This window comes from Pararge aegeria, chromosome 15 (genome assembly GCF_905163445.1).
Source record: "Pararge aegeria chromosome 15, ilParAegt1.1, whole genome shotgun sequence".
Lineage (NCBI taxonomy): Eukaryota > Metazoa > Arthropoda > Insecta > Lepidoptera > Nymphalidae > Pararge > Pararge aegeria.
The window spans coordinates 1,808,215-1,833,516 of record NC_053194.1 but is presented as its reverse complement, the minus strand read 5'-3'; the positions used below and the strand labels follow the sequence as shown (position 1 = coordinate 1,833,516).

The following is a 25,302-nucleotide window of genomic DNA, read 5'->3' as shown; positions in this document are numbered from 1 at the left end:
CACCTGGTGGTAAGTGATGATGCAGTCTAAGACGGTAGCGGGCTAACGGGATACTACCTAACAGGGCAGTTACATTGAATCGATTTATATGCGACATCGTACCTAAAAGCCGGCAACGCATCGGTGGCTCATCTGGTGCTGCAGATGTTCATAGGCGGCAGTGATCACTTACCATTAGGTGACTTGCTCGTTTGCCCGCTGTTTATAACAAAAAAAAAACAAAAACAAATAATTCTTTGCGGCTTTGTTTTAAATTTTGTTTGTTTTAGTATTTAGGTACTAACAAAACCAATAAATTTGTTTTAAAATTATTTATTTTAATATAAAAATGTACATTATTAAGAAATATAATAACATTATAAAATAAAATTAATATAATATTCGTATTTCTAATATAAAAGGGCGGCGATACTTTTAACCTTTTTAATTTATAAGTTTAATTGTTTATTGTACGCTATTTTTCTTGTAATCTATTAAAAATAGCAAGGTGTTTGTCATGTTTAAAACTTGCTGTGCCCCGCAATTTCACTTGATTTAACTAACGGACGTACCATGTTTTAAAGTATTAAACCTTCGTTTTATTACCCAAACGATAACAAAAGGAATTAAAAAGAGCCCAGTCTAAAGCGCGTTAAAGAAAAAATAAGATTGCTTATTTGTTAAAATATGGCAATTGTTGGTACATATACACAAAGAAACAAACGTGCATGTTACGTCGGTATACACGCGGTATAGCAACAGTATGTCTGCTAACCAACAATCAACCGTATTTCGGCATTTTCAAATTGCTTGACGCGATACCATTTTTTTCATTCTGACCAGACCCTTAATATAAGTTACACAGCCGCCCCTTAAATATAGCATTAATATCGTAAATATGGCAACACTTTAACAATAATTATTAATTAATACAACAATGCATCGTTTGCATTAATCGTTCTTATCTTGCTAACACACAAAACAATTATAATCTAAGTACCTTATTTTTGTATTTTATTTACAGCGATAAATCAGTCTGCTTTGACCTTCTGTAGTCCTAGTACATTTGAAAGCTTTTAATCATAGGTAGGTCTCGACTTTTTTTTTAACATAATAAATGACGGATAAATTCGATGGTTCACTAGATGGTAAGTGAAAATCCATCGCCTATAGACAGAGTAATTGAAAAAAGCTCTTCCACTACTTAAATCGCTTTAAGCTTTTTTTAAAGCTCAATTTCGTATAAACTTCTAAAGCAATTGCTCCCGGCAAAATAAAAAACAGTATTACAGAAATAGCGACTCTAAAACCACTACATTAAGTTCATTTTGATGAGACGTTACACGTTGTTTCGCTACTCGAAACCGACTACGCTATTGCTAGAGTGCATATCTATCTATCTATTTTCTATATATATAAAAGAGAAAGTGTGTGGGTATGTTCCGTATAGGCTACGAAACGGCTGGACCGATGTAAATGAAACTTTCAGGTAATCTCCTGATTGATCAGGCGAGTAATCCTGTAAAGTTTGGTGACGATCGGAGCACTCCTATTTTTGAACTGTCAAACTGTCAAATACAGCTTTTATTTACTATGATGATATTCTATTGTAGGGTGTACATGGGTGTAGATAATGATCTTCACCCGCTCGAGAAGAGAATAGAAGAGAATGAATACGGAGAGAAATAAATGATTTAATATATTATGAGGCTTAAATTAAAAATTTAATGATGTAAGTTTAATGTTTGAATAAAATAAAGCAAAATCTAGCCCGGCGGAGCGGGCTGGGTACGCTAGTGTAATATAAAACATACTATGCAGTGCTGACGCGTTTGTCTAATTGCTACTTATTTATCCTTTTGTATAAATAGGAATAGACAACACGATACAAAATTCTTTATTGAGGAAAAACCTTTTTTATACGCTAGCATTTGTTAACTGAGTTTATGCATAAATTAGTGCCCGCTACTGGCTATTTTTGTCTTTTCTAGAAATATGTCTCCGACACATGCTATTCGTGTTGTGGTTATAATAGAGGTTAAAGATGTATGCTGGTAGAGTCACTACAAACATACATACTTGACGTTTCAAAAGTGCTTATAAAGTAACCTACTTGAAATAAATGAATTTGAATTTATAAAAGTATTAACTGAGGCACTTTCAGACTAAATTCCTGTTCAGACTATCACGCATTCGCAGGTAAGGCGAGGCGCGCTGTAAGCTCGCGTCCCCGATCGGCCACAGCCCCCAAAACTCTGCCCACCAGTCCCCGGGATACCTCTTCGGGGGGCTTCTGTTTACCTGCGACAAAAAAAAATTTGATAAATTGCTATTTATGCAACTGTTACGTAATGATGGGTAATTTTAGATTTAGTGCTTTATCTTCGTCAAATAGGACAGCATTGATAACTATACCTAACTACACCAACTTAAGTACATATAAGTCAAAATAGTTTTATTTTAATATTTATTAAAACGTTATATTATAAGAGAGCTGATCCCGTCAACATATTCTACAGATGGACGGAATGTTTGTAATTTATGTAACTGTATTCCTAATTGTTTAAATGTGTCTATTGTTTCCTGAATATAATATTAATTATGGAGCAAGCTTTAAGGAGCTTAACACAATTCGAATATTCAAAAAAATGCTAATATCCTGTATTACCAGTTGACATGTCAGACCAGGGCTAACTTGCAGTGAAATTAAAAAAAAAATTTACGAAGTGTGTAAACAGTGATCAATCTTAAACCCGTAGATAGCACCCTTGAATGCGTTTGCATATCTTGCGGATGTCTCGCCGAAGCGTGCAGAGTGCAACGCTCGATAACGTTTGTTATTATCAATCTAGTTTTAGTGCAAATCGTTATAAATGTCTATAAAACCCCGATTTGTTCGGTTGATAAAACTACTAGCTAGATACACACTAGCTGTGCCCGCTTTCTCTGTCCACGCTTATTAAGCGTATTAAGTTGACATTTGAAGTTTTCTTTTATATTAATGTGATCACCGCCGCCCATAGACAACAACACCCGAGGAGCTACCGATGCGTTGCCGACTTTAATACTTTGCTTGGTTGCTTTATTATTGTTTGTAAATAATGTATTTAAATCTACTTATATATATTATGTATATTTTATATTTCTATATTACGTATATTTATTTAAATTATGTATGTATTTTTACCTATGCATTTTGGTATTTATGTATATATTATAACACTTTTAGCACTATGCCATTCTCTTGCTGAAAGTCCTGTTTACAAAGGTTGCCTGTAAGAGATTGCTTACAGCAAAAAGGCCGTCTTTGCATGTGTACGTTGTTTACGGTAAACTCCTTACTTTTTCTGTACGTTATAAAGTATTTCTTCTTTTATTTTAAACATGTTTTAAACATGTTTTTTTAAAGAAAATATCCAAGAACGTAAGTCCGTCACATCTATTGGCTGCATTTATACAAGAATGTGGTGGAGAATGGCTAGTTTTATTTTTAATGGTTTTAGATTTTATGTTTATGTTTTGTCATGATCTGTTTTGTGTGTCAAATTAATAATAATAAAAAAAAGAAATCCCTAGTTAAAAAGTAGCCTGTGTTACTCTTCGTCGTTTTAACTAACTGTATCCCAAAAATATCGTGTTCCTAAAAAGCTCTAATAAAGGCGGACACCAGCTGCGTGAAAGCCTTTATTGTGTCTCATTTAAAACGGATTCTTATAATTTAAGGCACGGTAACAACTGTATTAGTTAAAAACTGTGTTACAGCTATTAACGCCCACCTCAGGGTTTGCTTAAATACAAAAAGACTAAAACAAAGAAAATTCAAATATTACAACTAAAACAATACAATACACAATTTTATAATGTATATGTGTGGGTGTGTGCAGTAATTGTATGTGAGCGTGTGTGAGTGTTCATGCGTGTATGTTCAAAGTTAAAGTCAAAGTCAAAAATATCTTTATTCATTAGGCCCATAGGTGGTACTTTTGATGCGTACATAAGAATTACACGGTAGTGAGATGATGGCGATAACCACATTCGTAAACTTAACATTAAAGCTACAAGGGTTCCAAACGCGTCCTGGTCTAAGAAGAAGCCCAAGTTCGTGTGTGTTGCGTGTTTTTGAGTAAGTTTTGCGAGCAAGATCTGCAAAGTTAGCTAGAAGTATATAAACGGAATGGCTCACCCAGGAAGAAGTCTAGCACCATGGCGGGCAGGTCTTTGTCCCCGGGCCCCGGGCTGGTCACGAGGCGCAGCGCGGGGCTCGCGCAGTACTGCGCGCTGGCCACCAGCTGGGCAGCGCTGTCCCGCGCGCCCACCAGCAGCGCGCGAGCCTGCACCCGGTGCTCCGCGTGCACGCGGTACCACGCCGCGCCTGCCCGCCGCAACCCGACAGAATCATGAATGAATGAATGTCAGAGTCAAGTCATAGTCAAATATTTCTTTATTCAAATAGGCACATAGATGGCACTTTTGATGCGTACATTACATGTAAATTGTGACATAGGATTGTGTTGATGGCGATAAATAAATTCGTCAACTTAAAACTAAAGCTACGAGGGCTCCAAACGCGCCCTGGTCTAAGAAGAAGCCCACAACAAACTTAGCCGGTTGTTTCATTCATTGTCATTTAATAACTATAATGAATGAAAACACTTTACTTTACACCACATAAAAATACAGGACAAATTATAAAAAAAAAGTTATCATCAACTATATTAACCGCAACGCCGCCCATCAGTGATCGGATTCATCAAATTCAAATTTTCCTTATTCATGTAGACCTATCACAGGCACTTATGAAGCGTACATACATATGTGTTTACATAATTGTAAGGTGATAACTTAGTTCGAAAACTTAAACCTAAATTTACGAGGGTTCCAAACGCGGCCCCATCAACAATATAAAACGCAACACAGCACAACAGTGATTCGAATCATCAACTATATGAATCGCAACCCAGCCCATCCACTGTATCAACCCACAGTCCATCAGTGATCAGAATCATCAAAATGACCAGACCGCAACCCGTCACTGATCAGAATGATCAACTATATCAACCCAACCAGCACCTATCAGTGATCAGATCAAAAACTATATCAACCCAACCGCAACCCATCCGTGATTGGATTTTATTTTACACAAGCTAAATGTACCAACTGGGTTAAGCTTATATTAAAAATCGTATCATAGCGTCGGCAAAAAGAACGCCAGAATATCTTGGCATAGCGTCGGAAAAAAGAACGCCGGAATAGCGTGGCTACGCAGTATTTTGTCACATTGCAACTGACAGCATCTTTTATATGTCAGCGTGAAAAAACTACTCCAACGCAACACCAGTTTATTAAAAAATGAGGCGTAACGCCAGATAGTTACACACAGTGTTTTTTTGGCACTAAAACTGAAAGCACCTTTCAAATTTAAAAAAAATTATTAAGTGTCTACAAGAACAATACTTCCTTTTACAATCCCATCGTTCGCATGTGTCGCCTTTATAATGATTTAGTATCAAGTAATCGTAATATTGACATTTTTAACAAAATGATAAATATTTTTAAAAATCAAATTATTAAGCACTATTCCACATAATCTTTAGGGAAATCATATATATATATTATTTTTCTTTTAAGTGTTTCTTTTTTGTTTCTACTATAATTTTATCTTTACTTTCTGTTTAATTTAATTCCAAGTTGTGTACACATACTTTGGGTTGTAGCTTAGAACAAAACTTGTTATTACTTATATTTAGATCTACTTTTAGTTATTACCTGCTTTGTGTACCTAATAACAATAAACAATAAACAAAAATGACAGTGTGAAAAAGTAGTTGAAAAAATTCCCCTACACCTCATGTAATAATAAGGGGGCTAAGGCCTAACTAATAACGTGGCATGACGTTATTATTGAGACCCTAAGACCCATAGTTGTTACGCAGCGTTTTGTTATACTACACCCTTACGACCTATAACCTTATGTCAAAGAATAAAAAAACAATTCCAACTATTCTGACGTGATGTCGATATTCACCTCTAACATAGTTCAGGGCGCCGCTCCAGTCTCTTGCGCGGGAACTTGCCCATTGCGTGCCTTCTTGCAGCACACCCTCCGCCAGCCAGCTCTCGGGGAAGTGGGGCCACTGGAACAAAGAAGGAATGGCTATCGTCCATCCAAGATGATGATGCAGTAGGCCAATGGCTTAGAGGCAAAAAAGGAAGTAAAACCACAGATGCACGTGTACATGATGCGCGTCGCGTACCGTATGTACTATGCGCGTGTCGGTCTTTTATCTTCAATGGGGTTGTCTGAAATGTTCGCAGACGCAGCAACAAATGACTTTTTTGTCATAATGCGTAACAAAGCGGCGTCTCTCCTACAGCGTTTACGTACCAGCAACGGCATTCTAAAGGTTGCGACTGCTGCCAGATTCGACTGCCTTATACTGTGCCACTGTGTGAGAGTAGCAATCGGGCGAGTGTAATGTTGTTTATTTTTTATTTTTTTTATTATTAAACTAATCAATACTAACTTAGTGTTCCTAATATACTAACAATATATGGATGGAAACGTCTGAATTAAATGATTATTATTATTATTATTTTGGAAGTGTTTGTATTTCTCAGCTCTTGGCTGGTTTTAACTGCATTTACGGGCCTTAACTAAGTAAATGCAGCGGGTGTTGTGTTTTTCTATTGTATTTTTATGTTAAACCTATGCTTTCGTCAACCTGAAAAAACTTTTTTACTATTCTACATAAATTTAAAATTGCAGCTTTTTGCAAACCGATGTAGAGAGATTCTTCCAGACCTATTTTTTTTAAGCTATTTAGAAGATTATTGGGAATAACCCCTTATTATTATTATTATATATAGTTGCACGACTTGCTACGACTCGCTTAATGTCATCTGTCCGCCTCGTCAGGGGTCTACAATCGCTGCGTTTAGCGGTGCGAGGTCGCCATTCCAGCACCTTGTGACCCCCCTTGTGATTCCAGCTTCGCGACTCTTTCCTTAGGTTAGGTCAGGAAGTATGGCAGTTTCCTCAGTAGACACCGCTGGCTGGGTTGCGGTTGTGTGCGAAAGCGTTCCCATGTCCCAGTCACCAGGCGATGAGTTGGAACACCGTGGGGTTTTAGTCGGCAAGAATGCGGCATAACCGCTGCACCTCCCTGTGGTGTAGTAGTATCCATGAGGATTTCTCCACGAGAAAAAAAAAAGGGAGTACAGCAGTTATATTAAACCCATGCCCTCGGATGTTACCTGTATAAAATGTATGGAGCCCTGGCAGAATGCAGCGGGCGGGTGTTGCCAGTAGAGGTTGGGGTGCGGTGCCGCTACCACCGCGAACTTGCTGACGAGCGACCCGTGGCAGTGGACCAGGTACCTAGTACCAAAACACTCGCGTTAGCAACAGACAAACTTTGTCTACATTTCATTACTTTTTATAGATAAACAAGCAGCTACATTTAGACTTGGCTAGTTTTTTGCAGAATATTTTCACCAAAAATATTCGTATATATATATTAATATAATAATATCATGTATATAAATATAGTAATATTCGTAGTATATTTATAAATATACTACGACAATACACACTTCGCTATCTAGCACCAAAGTAAGCGTATGGGTACTAATATTGATAAATCTTATCTTAATATATATAAATCTCCTGTCACGATGTTTGTCCGCGATGGACGCCTAAGCTACTTAACCGATTTTAAATTAAATTGGCACACCGTGAGCAGTCTGGTCCAACTTAAGAGATAGGATAGCTTAGATCTTTAATTATAGTTGCAATTTTATTATTTGTCTATAATTAATTGACAGTCACATGTTATATATATATACTACTATACTCATTTAAGGCTTAGCGATACTGAATACTTTAAAAACAAAATCAAACGCAGACGAAGTCGCGGGCCACAGCTAGTAATATATATAAATCTCCTGTCACGATGTTTGTCCGCGATGGACTCCTAAACTACCTAACCGATTTTAAATAAAATTGGCACACCGTGAGCAGTCTGGTCCAACTTAAGAGATAGGATAGCTAAGGTAATTATAAAATTAAAAATTCATTTATTTCAAGTAGGCCTAATATAAGCACTTTATAGTCGCAATTTTATTTTATTGCAAATTATTTGTCTATGATTAATTGACAGTCACAACTCACATGTTATATAGGTATAAATACTACTATACTCATTTAAGGCTTAGCGATACTGAATACTTTAAAAACAAAATCAAACGCAGACGAAGTCGCGGGCAACAGCTAGTATATTTATAAATCATAACTTGCTTCAACGGTGAAGAGAACATCTTGAGAAAAATTGCATGCCTGGGACTTCTGAGAGTACCTCAATCAGTACTTAAAGAAGTATCATCATCATATCAACCTATTACCCATTTATCCCTTCCCACAATTTAACTAAACCATATAATTACTTTCTAAAACAATGAACTGAACCCCGAATAGATGTTAGCTCTCTTATGTCTAGCTATGACTTGCATTTGAATGGATGGATGTCGTAATGATCTCGAATTATTGCGAAACATGGGTACTTAACATACTTAATTTTATATTTTAGTCAAAACAAACTATATGATAAAAGCGTGTTCGGTAGCTTAGTTAGGATTATAAACGCATGTGTTGAATTTTAATAACAATTTTTATCTATAGTACAAGAGCCGCGATTACAAAACCTATTTAACAGTACATTAGAATTACTCTTTAAATAAAAGATAAGCCGATTCGAGGTCGCACTGGGAAACGTAGCGTTAGTTGACCCCCGACGCACCTCGTAGGGACGGGTGACATCAAGCGAGTCGCAAGGAGCCGCTAAACCCAAGCAACACAAGACCGTGGTATTAGTAATTTCCTACAAAAGACCTATGTTATTATTGGTTGACATGATGATGGTGATGAAAACTAACTAAGTGCCCAATCAGCATTCGACTAGTGCGGACAATTTACGCTCAATCCGTTTTTTTTTATACAGTGATGGCTAACCTGATGGTAAGGTGAAACCTATACGCACAGAGCCACACAGACCAGCCTCAGGGGATGCAATTTGGCACCTCTGTACAATGACTTTAATGCATGCTTTATAAAAGTTGGCTTTTTGTACGTTTTTTTTTTGTTATAAAATGGTACAATAATAAAATGACAATGGTAAAATGACATAAAGCTCTTAGACTATAATTCGTTAGTTTTTTTCTGTCTGATGACATATAGCGATCATCGCATGTTGTGATGTGAACCTAGAACTTTGGAATTCATACTGATAACGTAACTATAATCTGATGTTGTAACTCACTGCAAGGAAACTGATTAGGTATATTGTATATTAACAGATAATAAATGTGTCAATAACCTTTATTATTTAAATGATCTATTTTTAAGAATTAGGTAAGATAACTATTGAATATGGAATACTCTCTCTACTCTTAAAGGAGAGCAGGATTTTTTGCATATACATCAGCAGTTCAGAAAGAGGCATAAGGTAGGAACTATTATAGATTTCTACAAAGTAATGCCTGGTACTATCCAATAATTAGATTTTTTACGTATATACAAAATATTGTGTGTGCTACATAGTTTATTCAATACCTAACAAATTAGGAACCTATCATCCAGGAAATAAGTACTAATTCCGAGGGATGTAAGCATGCATTTTAGAAAGAGAATACTACAACAATACACCCATCACCATTTAGCCCCAAAGTAAGTGTAGGTTTTGTTATGGGTACTAAGATGAGTGATGAATATTTTTAATAATGTGTTGATAGCGTGAGTGAACAGCTAGTTTAATATAACTTCTTGTACACTCACCAAGTCAACATACCACCAATGCCAAAGCCTATGACAATCGCTGGATTTTTATCTGAAGCACCAAGAGCTAACAGTAGCGCCCTCAACTCCTCCACAGCCCTTGGAGGTGACAGATCACTCCTCCAACCTCCTTCACTGCCGCCCGTTCCTCGCAGATCCAGAGTAATCACATGGTGGCCAGTTTCTGCAAGTCGTCTCACCACTGATGACCATCTTGGTACCCATAGATCGCCCGAGTCTGGAGCATCTCCGAGAATGAGGACTTTCTTGCCACATTTTGGGCCTGTCTCTACATAGTGGTATTTGACACCCTAAAAGTGAAATGTTTTAAGATTTTGTCTCTCCTAAAGGTTTGTAGAAAACAAGATAACAGCTACATACTTATGTATGTAGACGCTAACGGATGAAAGTATACTGTTGCTGTTAAATTATTGTACTATTTGGAACCTCCAATCAACATTCAAGCTGCTTGGAGGAGTTTACGACCCTAATCTATCCCTATTATGATAGAGGAGGCCTGGGCCCAGCAGTGGGACATTATAAATTCAAAAAATTCAAAATTCATTTATTTCAAGGAGGCCTAATACAAGCACTTTTGAAACGTCAAGTCTGTCCGTGTGTAGTGACTCTACCACCAGTTCGGAATGCAGATTGAAACTCAGCAGTTGCTGTTGCTGCTGTATAGGCTGAAGTTGATGACTATAGGCCATCCTCTATAACATAGAATGTGATATTTATTTATTTATATATAATAACAATGTTATAACATAGACTAAACATTGCCAAAAAAGTACAGTTAATTTACAATATTAGAAAATTTTAAAAGCATTGAGCAGAGCAGTGAGGCAATAAGTGGCGGGAAAGAAAAGAATAGGTCCATAATTAATTATAAAACAGCAAGAAAACAAGATATAGTTGAATATAAAGATAAGGTATAAAGGTACATCAAAAGTATTTTTTTAAAAGATGCAGTTTTAATTTTCTTTAAGGAGCTAGAAAACAGATCCACGTCAAAAAATTATATAGTCTCACAGCACGAGAAACATAACAGTTGCATGTGTATTTTTTATGGAAAAATGGTGGCAAAAACAAGTTACTAAACTTGTTACGGTTGGGGAGAATAGGAAGTTTTAATCGGCATGAAAAATCAAACTTAGATAGCAGCATGGGGCAATCAATTAGACCTCTTATGATTTTATATAGAAACGCATTGAATTGCTTCCCGTGGTTGTAAAGGCTTAAAATATGATACTTTATGCATTTTAAGAACATTTTGGTACTCTTGGGTTGGAACAGACCAATTTTGAGAAGTTGAGATTCAGCAACGGCAGGTTGGTGAACCATGGCTTGGCAAAGAGATAATTGAATCTTACTCTAGTGTTTTTATAATTTTTGATATGAAAATTTAAAACAGGTATCTCAAGAATAAAATGTTTAAGTACCTTCAGTCTTATTATGCCAATAAATTAATTAGTCTGTAATCTTTTTAAAAAAAAAATCATGTACTAGTTTAACTTTAAAATATTACATTGATTGAATATATCCTATATTTAATAAATTTAAAATATAAAATAAACTAAGTATACAATTAGTGTTAATTATGTTTGCTTCTCTGAGGGCAGTCTTTCAAAACAGCCAGAAAGTTAAATGAGTTTATCTTTGGAAGAGTATATGCAGTCATTTGTAGCCTGTTTCAGAGTGGCAAACTTTGTGAACATAGCTATAGAGTACTTTAGAGTAGATAACTAAAAGTGGGTATTTTAAAATATTTGACTGTTAACATGGGTCAAAATACGAGAAAAAAGATTTTAGTCAACCTTCAATAGTTTATTTTAACTTTGTTTTATAATTACCTAGATTATAAATAAGAACGTGTACCATTATTTTGATGTAGCAATGTATGCCGATGGACGAATCCACGGTAAGTTCGACTGGAGGACAGTTTTTGGAGAGTTTCCGCCGATGCCCTTTCCATAACCTTCGTACCGCGAGATGTATCATCTGCCACAAGCCTATAAAAGCACACTTTAACACTAATTTCACTGCTTCCCACCCCGACACAACTTCTAACACTTTATCACTCTGCACACCCATTTGAAATAATCATTAATAATATATAATTATAATAATATTATAATAATTATAAATTAATTAATAATAAATAATTCTGCGTTCATACGTGCTCACAATCTGTTCGATGTATTTACATTAATTCCGAAGGGTGAAATGTTTTAAGCCCGAGTTTAATTCTTATCAGTTTTTATCAATAGTTCTCGAGTCTCGAAGTTCGAACGAAACGGATGTTGTGCTTTGCGTTTGACATTGACATCTGTGATTAGAGGGTATATATACTCTGTGAAAATACTTTTAATGACTGACAATGTCAAATGTGTTAATTTAAGAATTTAATAAATGTCTGTAAATTCTACTGTAAGTTTTGAGCATAATGCTGTGCGCTCACAAGACGAAACGTATTGTTTTTTAAATAATTTATTAATTTTATTTATAATACAATATTTACATTAATTAATTATTTAACATTTTAACAAATGTTTTAACACAAATGTTTATATTGTTATATTTTGTAAACATTATTCAAACAATAAAAACATGACCTATCAGTGGGAAAATTGGAAAAGGAAAATATCGTACCTACCTTCCACTCACTCACACAGCAAGCTATTTCTAAATATAAGTAAAGTTTCATGAATTTTTTAACTCCGGGAAGCAACATCCCGATGATGTTCTTTGTTTAACATGGATTTCGCAAATTGGCCATTATTTTGAGCATTTTAGTTTAATCAATAGAAATTGTATATTATTAATAACAAATTACTCAAATCTTTGAAATTAAAAAAATAATATATATTGTTTTATTTTCTGAGGAGGGTGGATCGCCTATAGTACAGGTTTAGAGGCTAATCCTAGCTTAGGGACAGATGTGTTCACGTATAGATACTTTTTATTTTATGTTAGATGATTTTTTAGCTCACCCAAACAGAAGTTTCAAATAATGTACCTATTTTTGGTTATATTGCAACAATGATACTTGGTGGCAGAAAATAAAGCTTGAGTATTATTTTCACAAGTATTGATTGACTGTTACGTGATAACAAATTAAAAACTGGTTAAGTTTCGTGTGGGCAAGACTTCGTTTGAAACCCTCTTAGCTCATGGATTTAGTCATAATTATAAACTATACAATAATGGAAACACATCAGTAAGAACGCTTCATGGTGCCTGTGATTGGCCCCTATGAATAAATAATTATTTTAGTACTTTAAAAGGCCTACATATTTAGGTGAAACGTTCTAAGTATTAAAACTTGCTATCGCTTCGGATAGGTAACTAATTTATTTGAGCCTTCTACATTAGCAGTCAAAATATCATGATTAGATAACAAATATTATTTTAATCCATGTCATCTTTAAAAGGTATAAAAGAAGAATACAAAAATAAAGTATCCAATAATATAATTTGCCCGAACAGAAAATGTCTACTCTCAAGGATTTTAAAAACAAATTAAGGTTGCGAGACAGGGCACTCAAGACGTAAGATCATAATGACAAACTCTGAAAGGGCCAGTCACGGTGCCTAACGATGGGCTAACGAGTGTCCAGTCACTAACGTTTAAATCTGCTCGGATGCGCGGTCAAACGCCTACGGCAGTAAAAGCAATAAGACTACGTATTGTGGTGGTGAAAAATTGCCTAGTGCATGACGAGCTTTATTTGTAGTACGCGTACGCTATAATGGGAGTTCTACCCGTTGAAAGGACTATGGTTTGCTGTTACGAGTTCTTATCAATAGATGGCGATAGTAGTTATTAACACATGAATAGGGAAACAACAATAAGAACACTGAATACACATTGTTCTTAGATACAATCGCAAACAATACTACAAAAAAAGGTGCGAAAAAATGTAAACCTATTTGATAAGCAATCAAATAGTTTCACATTTTTTCTTACTTGTTTATAATATTTAAAAAAATGTTTTCATTACTTTTTAGTGTAATTAAATAATCAAATACTAATAATAAAACAAAGACATTTTCTCTTTTTATTTTGTTTGTTTTATTTACCTTATGTACATAGACTTATTATGGTTCATATTTTTACCTACGCCTTAAAGTTGTGTACGCCATAAATGAATATTCTAATTGTAGAAGTTTTTGCTATTTTTATTGCGTTTCAATTTTAAAGTTCTTGTAGCCAATAAAAATAATTTAAAAATAAGTACGTATCACATAGCACAGATTTTTTGTATGATATTTTGCTGATAATACTGTATAGACTATAGTTTTATACAATTCAGATCCGCCACTTTTTTACCACGCTTCTTATGGGATGCTCGTGCCACAAATCGGCCGAGCATAGTTAATAAGTTTGGTTTTATTATTATAATAATCATTTATGTAATTCTTAAAGTAATAAATGATTATAAGTTTCATACATTTGTATGTTTATGTATTTATTTTTGTGAATATTTATTTATAGGAACGCTTATAGCACTGTCTCGTTCTCTTGCCACAGGTTCTGTTTTTCTAAGAGATTGCCTGTCAGAGATTGCTTGCATCAATAAAGCCACCTTTGCATGACTACATTTTAAATTTATTTCTGATTGTTATTATCTTGTGTTATCTGTATTGTTTTATGTTTTGCGTGCAATAAATTGATTTTTCTTTTTCGCTAACCATCAAATGGGGAAAATGGGAAAGTTGCACTGCATGCAATGATGTCTGAATGAGGGATTCTGGATGTTCTTTATTCTGAGGCATAGGTTTATTCTCTTTGATCACGGCTGCAGAGTATGTAGGTACCATTACGAAATATAGTTTTAAGTACGTATACTCTGACTCTGTTACATAAGGGCCGGGGACGCGATTGTCATGTAAATGGCGCGACGGGGGCGACACGGACACGAGACAGGTCCCGCCCCGCGCGGCTGTCGTGAGATGATTAATAATCGAGAGGGGGCGCTGCTCTGCCGAGATTACTGTTTTTACCAGGCTGCATTAAGACGGGTAATGTTTTTGAGTGTATGTATTTGTTTGACGGCCGATTGGCGCAGTGGGCAGCGACCGTGCTTTCTGAGTCCAAGTCTGTGGGTTCGATTCCAACGACTGGAAAATGTTTGTGTGATGAAAATGAATGTTTAATAAGTGTTAATCAAAAATATTCATCGGTCATCTTAGTACCATGACAGTAACTTTGGGGCCAGATGGCGATGCCCTAGTATATTTATTTATTTAATGTAACATTTCTCAAAGGTGTTGGGGAGTCCACCAATCCGCACTGGGCCAGCGTGTTGTTGTGATCATGATTATTTGCACTTTTACATTTAACTTGTGTAAGAGAATCCTTAGGCCTGTCTTTAGAATAAATAGAATAGAAAAACTTTATTGCAACAACACACAATAGGAAAAACAGATGGAAAACAGTAATAGTAGATACTTAGTGCTAGGGTGCAAAGGCGGCCTTATCACTTAAAGTGATCTATTAAAGGCTAGCCCTGGGCAGGAGTCAAAATTATATCACCCGATTATATCCCATGACAAGGGATATGATTAACGTGTCCACCTGCTAAAGCACGGGAACATGGAATAGGAGAAGTTTACCCCCGTTTATTACAACACATATATTATTTGGTTTTATTTTCACTTGTGCGCCAGTGCTCTGAGAGTCGATAAAGCTGTGGTACGAAATAAATTTTTATCCTTTCCCCAGGGATGTAATTCTCTCCTACCCATGCTAGCCGTGCTGAGCTGTCGACGCCGATAAAAAGGTGGGAAGTGGATGGTGCATAAAGTAAAAAATAAATTAAGTTTAGAGATATGTGCACAAAAAAAAGATTGTGTCAGCTCCGACGCACGACTGGAGACATACACAAAAAGAGTTTATTTAGCTGAATAAAAATTAATACCATATGAAAGGGTAAATTAAAAATTGAGTGCAATTTATTCACACACGGCGGAAGTGTAACTTCTTAAAAGTAGCCTACGGGAGATTAAGGTGGATGTAGAGTATCTGAACTATTAGGATAAATGTAATGTTTATTATTTAGTTTCCATGGTAACAAGAATAGGAAGAAAAATGTATAATGTTTTCTATCTCACTCTGTCCCATATATTTATGTGTTTGTTTCTTCACCTAGATAGGTGATATTCGGTTTCCTTGGTAACTTAAATAGGAAAAATAAGTTAATTAAACGAAAGCGACGTTGCATGTTTGCGCATCACAGTTGCCGGGCATGCAACGTCGCAAAGCGAAAACGTAACGAAGTCATTCATCAGCAGATTTTACTCCTTACATTTTTCTCATACCGGGCGCCTTATATATGAAAATCGATTCTTATGGAGTAAACTCCAAAAATATGTTACCATTTCTCTGGTAGGTAGGTATTTAAGCAAAAGCATATTGCGTGTTGAATCAAATCTGTTGTAGGTGCCCCTCGAAATGAGCGTCTCTGAATACGAGTCTACGTGTCACCCGAGAGGCGGAACGTGCCCTAGCATCCGTAGTAGACGGATCCCCTCGCAGATTAATGATAGTAGGTGCCAACCCTACGTATGTAACTACGATAAGATGAGATCTCACTCTCATGCAGTTTTCACTAACGATGGACCAGGTATAACAAAAAGGCATAGCAAATTAATCTAAAAGAATATATAAAAGAAAGTTGTGTTAGTTTTTTATGATTATATATAAATATTTATTAAATTATTATTTTTATGTATTTTGTAGGTATATATAGTAGGTATATTCAAATGTTATTGTATTAGTATGTAGAATTTTGTTATTATTTAGATATATGAAATATACTTAGTAGTTATGAAGTATATTGTACCTTTATTTGACCTACACCACCACAATTAAATCATCACTACTCACAGATCAGCTCAGAATCAGCTTTCCTTTGTACACTTCATGTATCTTATGTTCACAATCACAATTTATGGTACATAGATAATAAATAAATAAAATAAATAAATAAAACAAAACAAATTTCTATTTTTTCATCAGTCAAGTGTCAGTTTATGAGTTCCCTAAACTTTACGATCCGCCGAATGGGTTTCGTTAGACATCACATCCCTACGAGTTTAAGGAACGTTTGTTTCCCCTAGGAATCACCTAAATTTGGATAGAAATAGGCGTTACTTTGCGGAAATCCATGATATTTTATGAAAATTGAGCTTAATTTGCTATAGTCCGTGAAAAGCAGGAGATTAGGGATTGAAGAAATTATAAATTACACCATACAGATTCTCCTGCTTTTCGCGGAGTATAGCAAATTAAGCTAATTTCTAGGCGTTATGTCGAAAGGGGTGAAGGCGAAAGGGATTAAGGCTATTCCTAGGTTTAGTAAAAACGGTCATGAGTCTTGTAATGTCTGCTTCACACGTTTCCAGTCAGCTGAAGATAGAATAGGATTTTTACAATTCACTGTCTAATTATATTATAAATTTTAGAATTTGTAGTTGCAATTATTCAATCATATGTTATTCTAGTGAAACTAATTAATGAAAATTACACATAATCATCCTTATCATTTAGTAGATTTTAGACCTTGCCCTTTGGTAGCATGCGCTCGCGAAAAAACTGTAACTACAAATATAAAAAACCTGGTCAAGTTCGTTGTGGGCTTTTCGTAGACCAGGGCGCGTTTGGAACCCTCCTAGCTTTAAGTTAACGAATGCAGTTAACACCATCACCTACCATTAGTCGTAACATGTTAAATGTATGAACGCATTATAAGTGATAAGGTCTACATGAATAAAACATTTTTGAATTATGAATTTAACTGGATACGTATCGCATTATTAATCCATCAATTCCAGAACTCTGCTGGAAACAGCAAACAGGCTATATCTGGAGCAGCACTTCGCTGGGCATGTGTCCATCAACTTGACGTAGGTCTTAACCCCCATGTGCCTGTAATTACACCGGCAAATACGCCCTTCAGACCAGAACACAGCATTGCAACAATGCTTCTTTACGAAAAATAATCATGGCTAGTACATCTTCAGACGAGCTCTGTCACAAAAAGCTCTACTGCGAGGCTTCATCATCAGGTGTGCAGTTAAACTCTACTCCATATTGGTATTAAAAAAAAAATTAGTTCTTCAAGCAGCCGGCATGTTACCGCACTCAAAAATATGTGGGACGTGTCGCCACAGACCACATCTGCCCTCCATCAGATTTGACACGTCACACAAAATCATGTTTGAAAGCGTTCGTTAATCTTATAAAAGCTTTGAATTTCGAACCGTAATGGAGATATTTATCAAATTATTCGACATAAAGAGCCAGGTATGCGGTGTCGTGTATCCGACGATTTTGTAACGTGAAGCCGGGCTGCATTGCTATGGAGAATGGCCGTGGTGAACGAATTACAGCTGATCGTGTTTGATAATCATTGAATTTAATAGGTATTATCAATTATAGAACTTAAAGATAGTTTTTTTTTTAAATATCGTTGATACCCATTTTTTTTTAAAAACCTTATCTACTAATATCCGATTTCACTGACGACGGACAAGGCAATGCCTAAGTAAGTACCACCTAATCAAAGAAGATTCCTAGGCATACATTCACTTTCAACCGATTGATTTTCACTAGGCAATTATTTAAACCTAAGTTGTCTATGGTTTTTGCCCATGTGTGGTATTTTGTGCATTTATTATCATATTTTTCATTTAGTCTCTGATGCGCTAAAACGTAGGGACAGTTTAAGACTAAACCTCTGTGCCTACCTTCCTTAAAACAAAAAAAATCCTTAATCTACATTTAAAACATTTACTTACATATTTAGATAGGCCCGAGTTCGCTTTTTGACGATCTATTTCACTATATCCCTTCTATTTGTAATTTAGCAACATTTGCTCGATAAGTTGTTACCGTAAGTAATTTAAAATTTGAATACGAAATCCAGGTAGCCAAGACATGCACGAAAATTAAAATCCGTAAAAATCACGCCACAGACAATCTGAGCACGTTCCAAAATGAAAAAAGCCCGCCAACTCGACTCGGTTGACAGGATGCGCTGGACAGTTGACTTTTACTTTTTTTTTTGGGTTCTGCATTAGCATGCGCCCCGGCGGCCGGTAACCACGTTACGTACTCCGTCTGACTGCATTACACGTACGGCACAATAGCGGCCACTCGTTACGTACTTGACTGTGTAACTTCGTTTATACTCGCGAACCCTCGTCGGAACATTTACTATGGAGCGAAGAGGACGTATGAGCGCACTTTGTCAACTTTCCTTTTGCTTGACTGATTTATTATTGCTTATCTCCCTTAGAATGTAGGAAGGATTATAAAGTGTATGCGGGCTGGATTTGCTTTTGTTACAGAAAAGTAAACAGACAATTGTGGGCGGTAAATAAGTGCTTAGAGTTAGTGGCTAGCCACTCTGTGTAACTGGTTTCTGTATAGTTAGGTGTAGGATTACGGATTATTTTGACGGCCGATTGGCGCAGTGGGCAGCGACCCTGCTTTCTGGGTCCAAGGCCGTGGGTTCGATTCCCACAACTGAAAATGTTTGTGTGATGAACATGAACGTTTTTCAGTGTCTGGGTGTTTATATGTATATTATAAGTATTTACGTATATTATTTATCAAAATATTCATCAGTCATCTTAGCACCCATAACACAAGCTACGCTTACTTTGGGGCTAGATGGCGATATGTGTATTGTCGTAGTAAATTTATTTATTATTTATTTATTTTTGAAGACTAAGTAGCATTGTTGCAATGCTGTGTTCCGGTCTGAAGGGTGTTGTTTCCCGTGCAATTACAAACACATGAGGCTTATAACCTACGTCTCAACTTGATGGACACAGGGTGGCATGTTGCAGGACGTGCTCCTTGCATGCTTTGTGAACACTTACCATCAGATGGGACATCTGCTTGGTCCGTCAATTATTACTTTAAAAAAATATCACGCTTTCCGAATGGAATAAAAGTGAGATGTAAATACATAATTCTTTCTAAAAAGTCCAAAAACCTCAAGTGTTACAATCCAGCATTTTGATTTTCATTGAGAGGGTGCGTCGAGCGAAACGTGAACAGCACGCAATACCTATTATGGCGCCCCTACGAAAAGATTCATTTAAAATGTTATTTTACACCCAGCCCCTATGTACCTACCCACTTCTTTTGTATCCACGCTATTATGTGAAAATGAAGTTGTAATAAATTACAAAAAGTGTTTCGCAGGACTTCGAACTTTATGCCTTTGCCAGTGAAAAAAAAAATATTGTCTATAGCAATTATGGCGGGTGATACGACGCCATTTTGTAAAATTTTAGGGTGAATTGCATGCGACTGTTATTGAGGAGCGTTATTCAGTTACAATGAGTGGTTATTTTATGAGAATAATATTTTTGGAGTAGTTAAAATGTTATTGAAGCTAATATAATTCTGAACAAGCTATTGTTCTCCAATTTTTTTACCTACCCTCGTTTAAATAGGTACTATAATGCATGATGGTAGTGAGGTAGCTACTTAAACTGTGCTTCTACGTAGGTGTAATTAGGTCTAATTGGTAATAAAACACGATGTTTAAAAAATATACGTAATGCACCATCAACTTGCCACCTTTTTATCGTCTTTGCACGCTCAGTTTGCCTTTAAAAGTACACCGTTAGTGATACGGCCGCCTTTGCACCGTACTATTACCTACTGTTTTCCTTGTGTTTTGGTGCAATTAAGTTTTTTTATTCTATTCTACTTTGTCTATGGGTATTAACAGACTTCGTGAAAAATAAAGAGGCTAGGGTTCTTGGCATTTAATGAAGCTTGAGATTAGTTATGTAGCTAGACAGATATAGATACACTGTGATCGGCAGGTGCCAGTCTTGTGATTGGCATCGTTAAGCGCCGAGAAAACTCCAGATAAGATCAACAACCCAAGCAGACAGCTTAGCTGTTTTGAGTTTATCTAAAGTTGACATAGGAAGGACTGCATATTTTCAAAGACCACCCTATTGCAGTAGGTAAGCGCGGGCCGCGGAGGACTAATAAATGGCCATAAAGTCTCTTCCAGTAAATTTTTTAGACCTTCGTCTTTTTGGAAATTTATTATTTCAGAATTTTTTACGATCTGGTCTCTTGGGAGGCTTTGGCCGTGGCTAGTTACCACCATAGCAACAAAGCCGTGCCGCTAAGCGATTTAGCGTTACGGTTCGATGCCACGTAGAGAATTCTTTCGAGAGAAGCCATTCAGGTTAGCCTAACAATAATATAATAAAAAACATTATGATGCAGTTTAAGGCAGTACCGGGCTAACCCGTTAGGGGTAACGCACCCCTACAACCCGGTATCTACGCTGCATCGCGCCGGAACGCTAAATCACTTAGCAGCACGTCTTTGACATTAGCGTTGTAACAAGCCACAGCCAGAGCCCACCAGACCAATCCATAGAAAATTCGGAAATTATGAATTCTGAATGGCCGGAATCCGGGACCTCCACTTATTAGACCACAGATCTCACCTTATTGTTCGCGTCGATCAGCATTTGCAAGGAAATGACCTGTTAAAATTGCAAGATCAAAGAGTCTGTAGCGAAGGCTGTATATACCTATATGGGTATACGCAACTAGAATGTAATTCGGACACTACTGCTAGTCACGGTAGGTAATATTTGTTCATTGATATCCCCTTTTTACTGGTTTTATTAAAAATTCAATTTATTTCAATATTTATTGGTGTTAATTTAACATTCTTTCCCCAACATTTTTTAGGATTAGCTGGAATACCTCGTCGTTATTCTGATTATCCTGATAATTTTTTATCTTGAAATATATTCTTACGTGGAGTTTATGAAAGCATTGATGGTTGGACGCAGGTTCAGCGCCAGGGAGGTAGTCCGAATAACTAGTACATTTACATTTCATTGTTATAACTGGTAGCATTTTTTGTATGACAAAAATGGAGTGATATAATCGCGGAGAAGCGTTGCAGCAGTCCGATTCATTAAGGGGCGTAAATTGACTTCGTTAGCGACGAATAATCGTGCCGGGGAAATGCACTCATAATTTTCACTTTTCTGAAACTTCGTACCTAGTGTGGAGTTTAAATTAGTACATAAACCTACTGGGCCTTAGGTATTAATAAACGTGGAGTAGGAATTATTATAGTAGGTACCTACTGTGTTTTATCACGTTCTGACTTTTGTATGGTGTATGAAGTATGACGCCGTCTGTTGAAGTGTAACAAAACATTGCTTAACTAATCCAACGTTCATCATTATAACCGGTTTCTTCTTAGAATGAGAACGGTTTAGGCCGTAGTCCTCAACGCTGGCCCAGTGTTGATGTGGGGCCCAGTGGGGGACCCACATACCTTTGAGTACATTATGTAACTCTCAGGCATGCAGGTTTCCTCACGATGCTTTCCTTCACTGTCGAAGCAAGTGATATTTTTTAATTACTTAAATTCAAAATTCAATTTCAAAATTTCTTTATTCATGTAGGCCTATCACAGGCACTTATGAAGCGTTCATACATAAATGTTTACATAATTGTAAGGGGATGGTGATAACTTCGTTCGCCATTCGCCAACTTAAAGCCAACCTAAAGCTACGAGGGTTCCAAATGCGCCATGGTCTAAGAAGAGCCCACAACAAACTTAGCCGGGTAATTTTTTTTTTTATTATCTCCATCTCACAGTTTATTTATATAAAGCTCGGTATGAAGCTAGAGCAATTCACACCCAAGCTTTTTTTTCGTTTAAGTAGTCCTTAATATTATAATTGGATTTTTCTGTAAGCTTACGTTTTATATAAACTTTAAACTTATTGAGAGACATCTCAAAGATTTCATTTGGTAATTTGTTATAAAATAATATACAATTGCCCTTGAATGAATTTGCAATTTTGTGTAGTCTAGTAAACTGCACAAGGAGTTTGTTTTTGACTGACTATGCACCGTCATTATTTTAACTTTAAAAATTATCCCTTAATGACTCTTTTGGGCCCATTTTATATATCGCACAAACAGCCCTTTTCTGCAGGACTAAAATAGAATCTAGCAAACAGCAAATACCCCATAATAAAACGCACATAACTTAGAAAAGTTAAGAGGTGCGGGGCGGGATTCGAACTTGGTCCCGCGAAAGTGAAGTCGCGCTCTAAGTATCTACTTTTTATATTATATATGAAGGTACTTACTCATTACGGAACCCGACTGTCGCGTCGCTGCTGTAGGTGTACCTACCAACAACGTACTTCATTAACTACGGGCAAAATTGACTTCGTTAGCGCGAAGTAATCAGCGATGCAGTCAGTTATTTTTTTGTATTTAGTAATAACGGACGTAAAAACTCCAAAAGAAAGAGTGCATGCAGCTAACAATGTATCTAGGTATTGGCAAATAACTTTATAATTATTGCGTTCAATATTTTCAACATCAAATATGTTTTACTATAATTTTATAGCTGTTACACGGTTTTCGGTGCATCCGCTAAGAAAGGATTTCTGAAAATTCCAACCCTAGAGGGACAAAGGGGGGATGAAAGTTTCTTAAATATTTTCTAATGACAATGTGAGATGGTGATAACAAAAAGAACACCCGGCTAAGTTTGTTGTGGGCTTCTTCTTAGACCAGGGCGCGATTGGAACCCTCGTAGCTTTAGTTTTAAGTTTACGATTGTAGTTATCGCCATCACTACTCACTGCTATGTACACATTTTGTATATAATAACGCATCAAAAGTGCCATCTATGTGCCTAATGAATAAAGAAATATTTGACTTTGACTTTTGACTTTGTATAAAATCCTTCCTGTATTATTCCAGGCTGACCACCTGTCTACCCGCCTGCCTGCCCGCCTGTCTACCCGCCTGTGTACCCGTCTGTCTACCCGCCTGTCTACCCGCCTATGTACCCGCCTGCCTACTCGCCTGCCTGCCCGCCTGTCTACCCGCCTGCCTACCCGCCTGTCTACTCGCCTGCCTGCCTGCCTGTCTACCCGCCTGTATACCCGCCTGTCTACCCGCCTATCTACGCGCCTGACTACTCGCCTGCCTGCACGTCTGTCCACCCGCCTGCCTGCCCGCTTGTAAAGCCGCCTCACTGCCCGCTTGTCTGCCCGCCTGCCTGCCCGCCGGCCTGTCCGCCTGCCTGTCCGCCTGCCTGTCCGCCTATGTACCCGCCTGACTGCCCGCTTGTCTATATATCAGACGCCAGATGCATCAACTCATACCTAAAAAATATTGATTTATTAAAAACTGGCCGGTAAGTACCTACCTAGGTACGCCCAATAAAAATATTAAACCATCGCGTCATAATTCTAAATCATACAAAAGCGGTTCTAAAAAAACAAACATAATTTCAGACGAGCACCCCAATTAAATATTCAGCGCGTCATCTCGACCCAATCAGATGGCGATAAAGATATTTTGACGTTACATTTGTAGTAGATAGTACAAAGCGAAGCAAAGAGAGGCCATGTGACTTCTACTCATGTCAGTCGCAGTTCTTTTATAACTTTTATTAAGTAAAGATTTTAATTTGTAACTATAAGCTGTCCGTAACCGTAAGTATAATAGGTATATAATAGGCGTGCAATAGGTAATTTTTTTTCCTTAAGGGTTGTTTAGAGATATTTTATTTAAAAAAAAATGCAGATTTCCAAGACAGCAATGAACTTCCAAAACCGAAGTAGATTTTAGAGAAACTCTTACAACAACCTAAAAGGTTTATGTTTATGTTTCTAGTCCTTTACCCCATTCCACTCCACCATCACCTGTCCACCAAGCCCTGTCGTAATAACAGTACTAAATACTACTAGGAGTAACCTACATATTTACTTTATTCAACGTTACTTTCATACAAAGTTGTATCGCCTTCGGGCTCATATACTTATATATACTTTTTAACTTATTCCCTTGTATATTTGCTCTGGGTTTTGTAATAGTGGTAACAGTAAATCCCACTGTCTAATAATTCTTGGTCCGACCCGGTAATCAAACCCATGACCTCAATATGCCTACGTAAACATACTGACCATTAGACCAACAAGAGTAGATGGCCATAATATATATAAATTTCAAAGATGAATGCTTGGACCTCGGTCACCAGGACAACACCACGTCGAAGGAAGATCTTCCTATTGCTACGGTTGAGCACGTCACCATATCATCCTTACAAAGCCGGTCTATATTAAAAGCGTATCGTTTATCTCTACGGACAACGGTCCAGTTGTAAAAACACGCAGCATCCCGGTTGCTTTGACAGGCGTCCTTTAAAAACGCACTAAAAAGAGCTGTGAGATAAAGGACGTACGTGACGACGGACAATAGTATATTGTCCAGTTAAGTAGCCACGTAGCACCGACTGACCGATCATTCATTTTTGTGTTCTTCAATATTCACACAATAGAGAAAGAATAATATTTATTATATTCTCGGGTTATAATACGCTCCTGTATTTTTTGTTAGGACAAGATGGTACTATCGTATTTCTATAGCTAAACTCAACGAGGATTTCA

At 36.7% G+C, this 25,302-nt stretch overlaps 1 protein-coding gene across 2 annotated transcripts; it reads right to left on the bottom strand.

Annotated features, from left to right (window-relative positions):
• Positions 1-1,669: 1,669 nt before the first annotated feature.
• LOC120630047 (epoxide hydrolase 4-like) lies at positions 1,670-12,116 on the bottom strand. Of its 2 annotated transcripts, XM_039899175.1 has the most exons (7): positions 11,988-12,116; positions 11,687-11,820; positions 9,809-10,119; positions 7,234-7,357; positions 6,005-6,113; positions 4,163-4,351; positions 1,670-2,280 (listed from the first exon to the last, which is right to left on the bottom strand). In XM_039899175.1, the coding sequence occupies exons 2-7, from the start codon at positions 11,807-11,809 to the stop codon at positions 2,165-2,167; spliced, it is 972 nt and encodes a 323-aa protein (XP_039755109.1). In that variant the 5' UTR covers positions 11,810-11,820; positions 11,988-12,116; the 3' UTR covers positions 1,670-2,164. The 2 variants fall into 2 exon arrangements, with proteins under 2 accessions (XP_039755109.1, XP_039755108.1); XM_039899174.1 differs by having other exon boundaries at positions 11,687-12,116.
• Between the last annotated feature and the right edge of the window lie 13,186 nt (positions 12,117-25,302).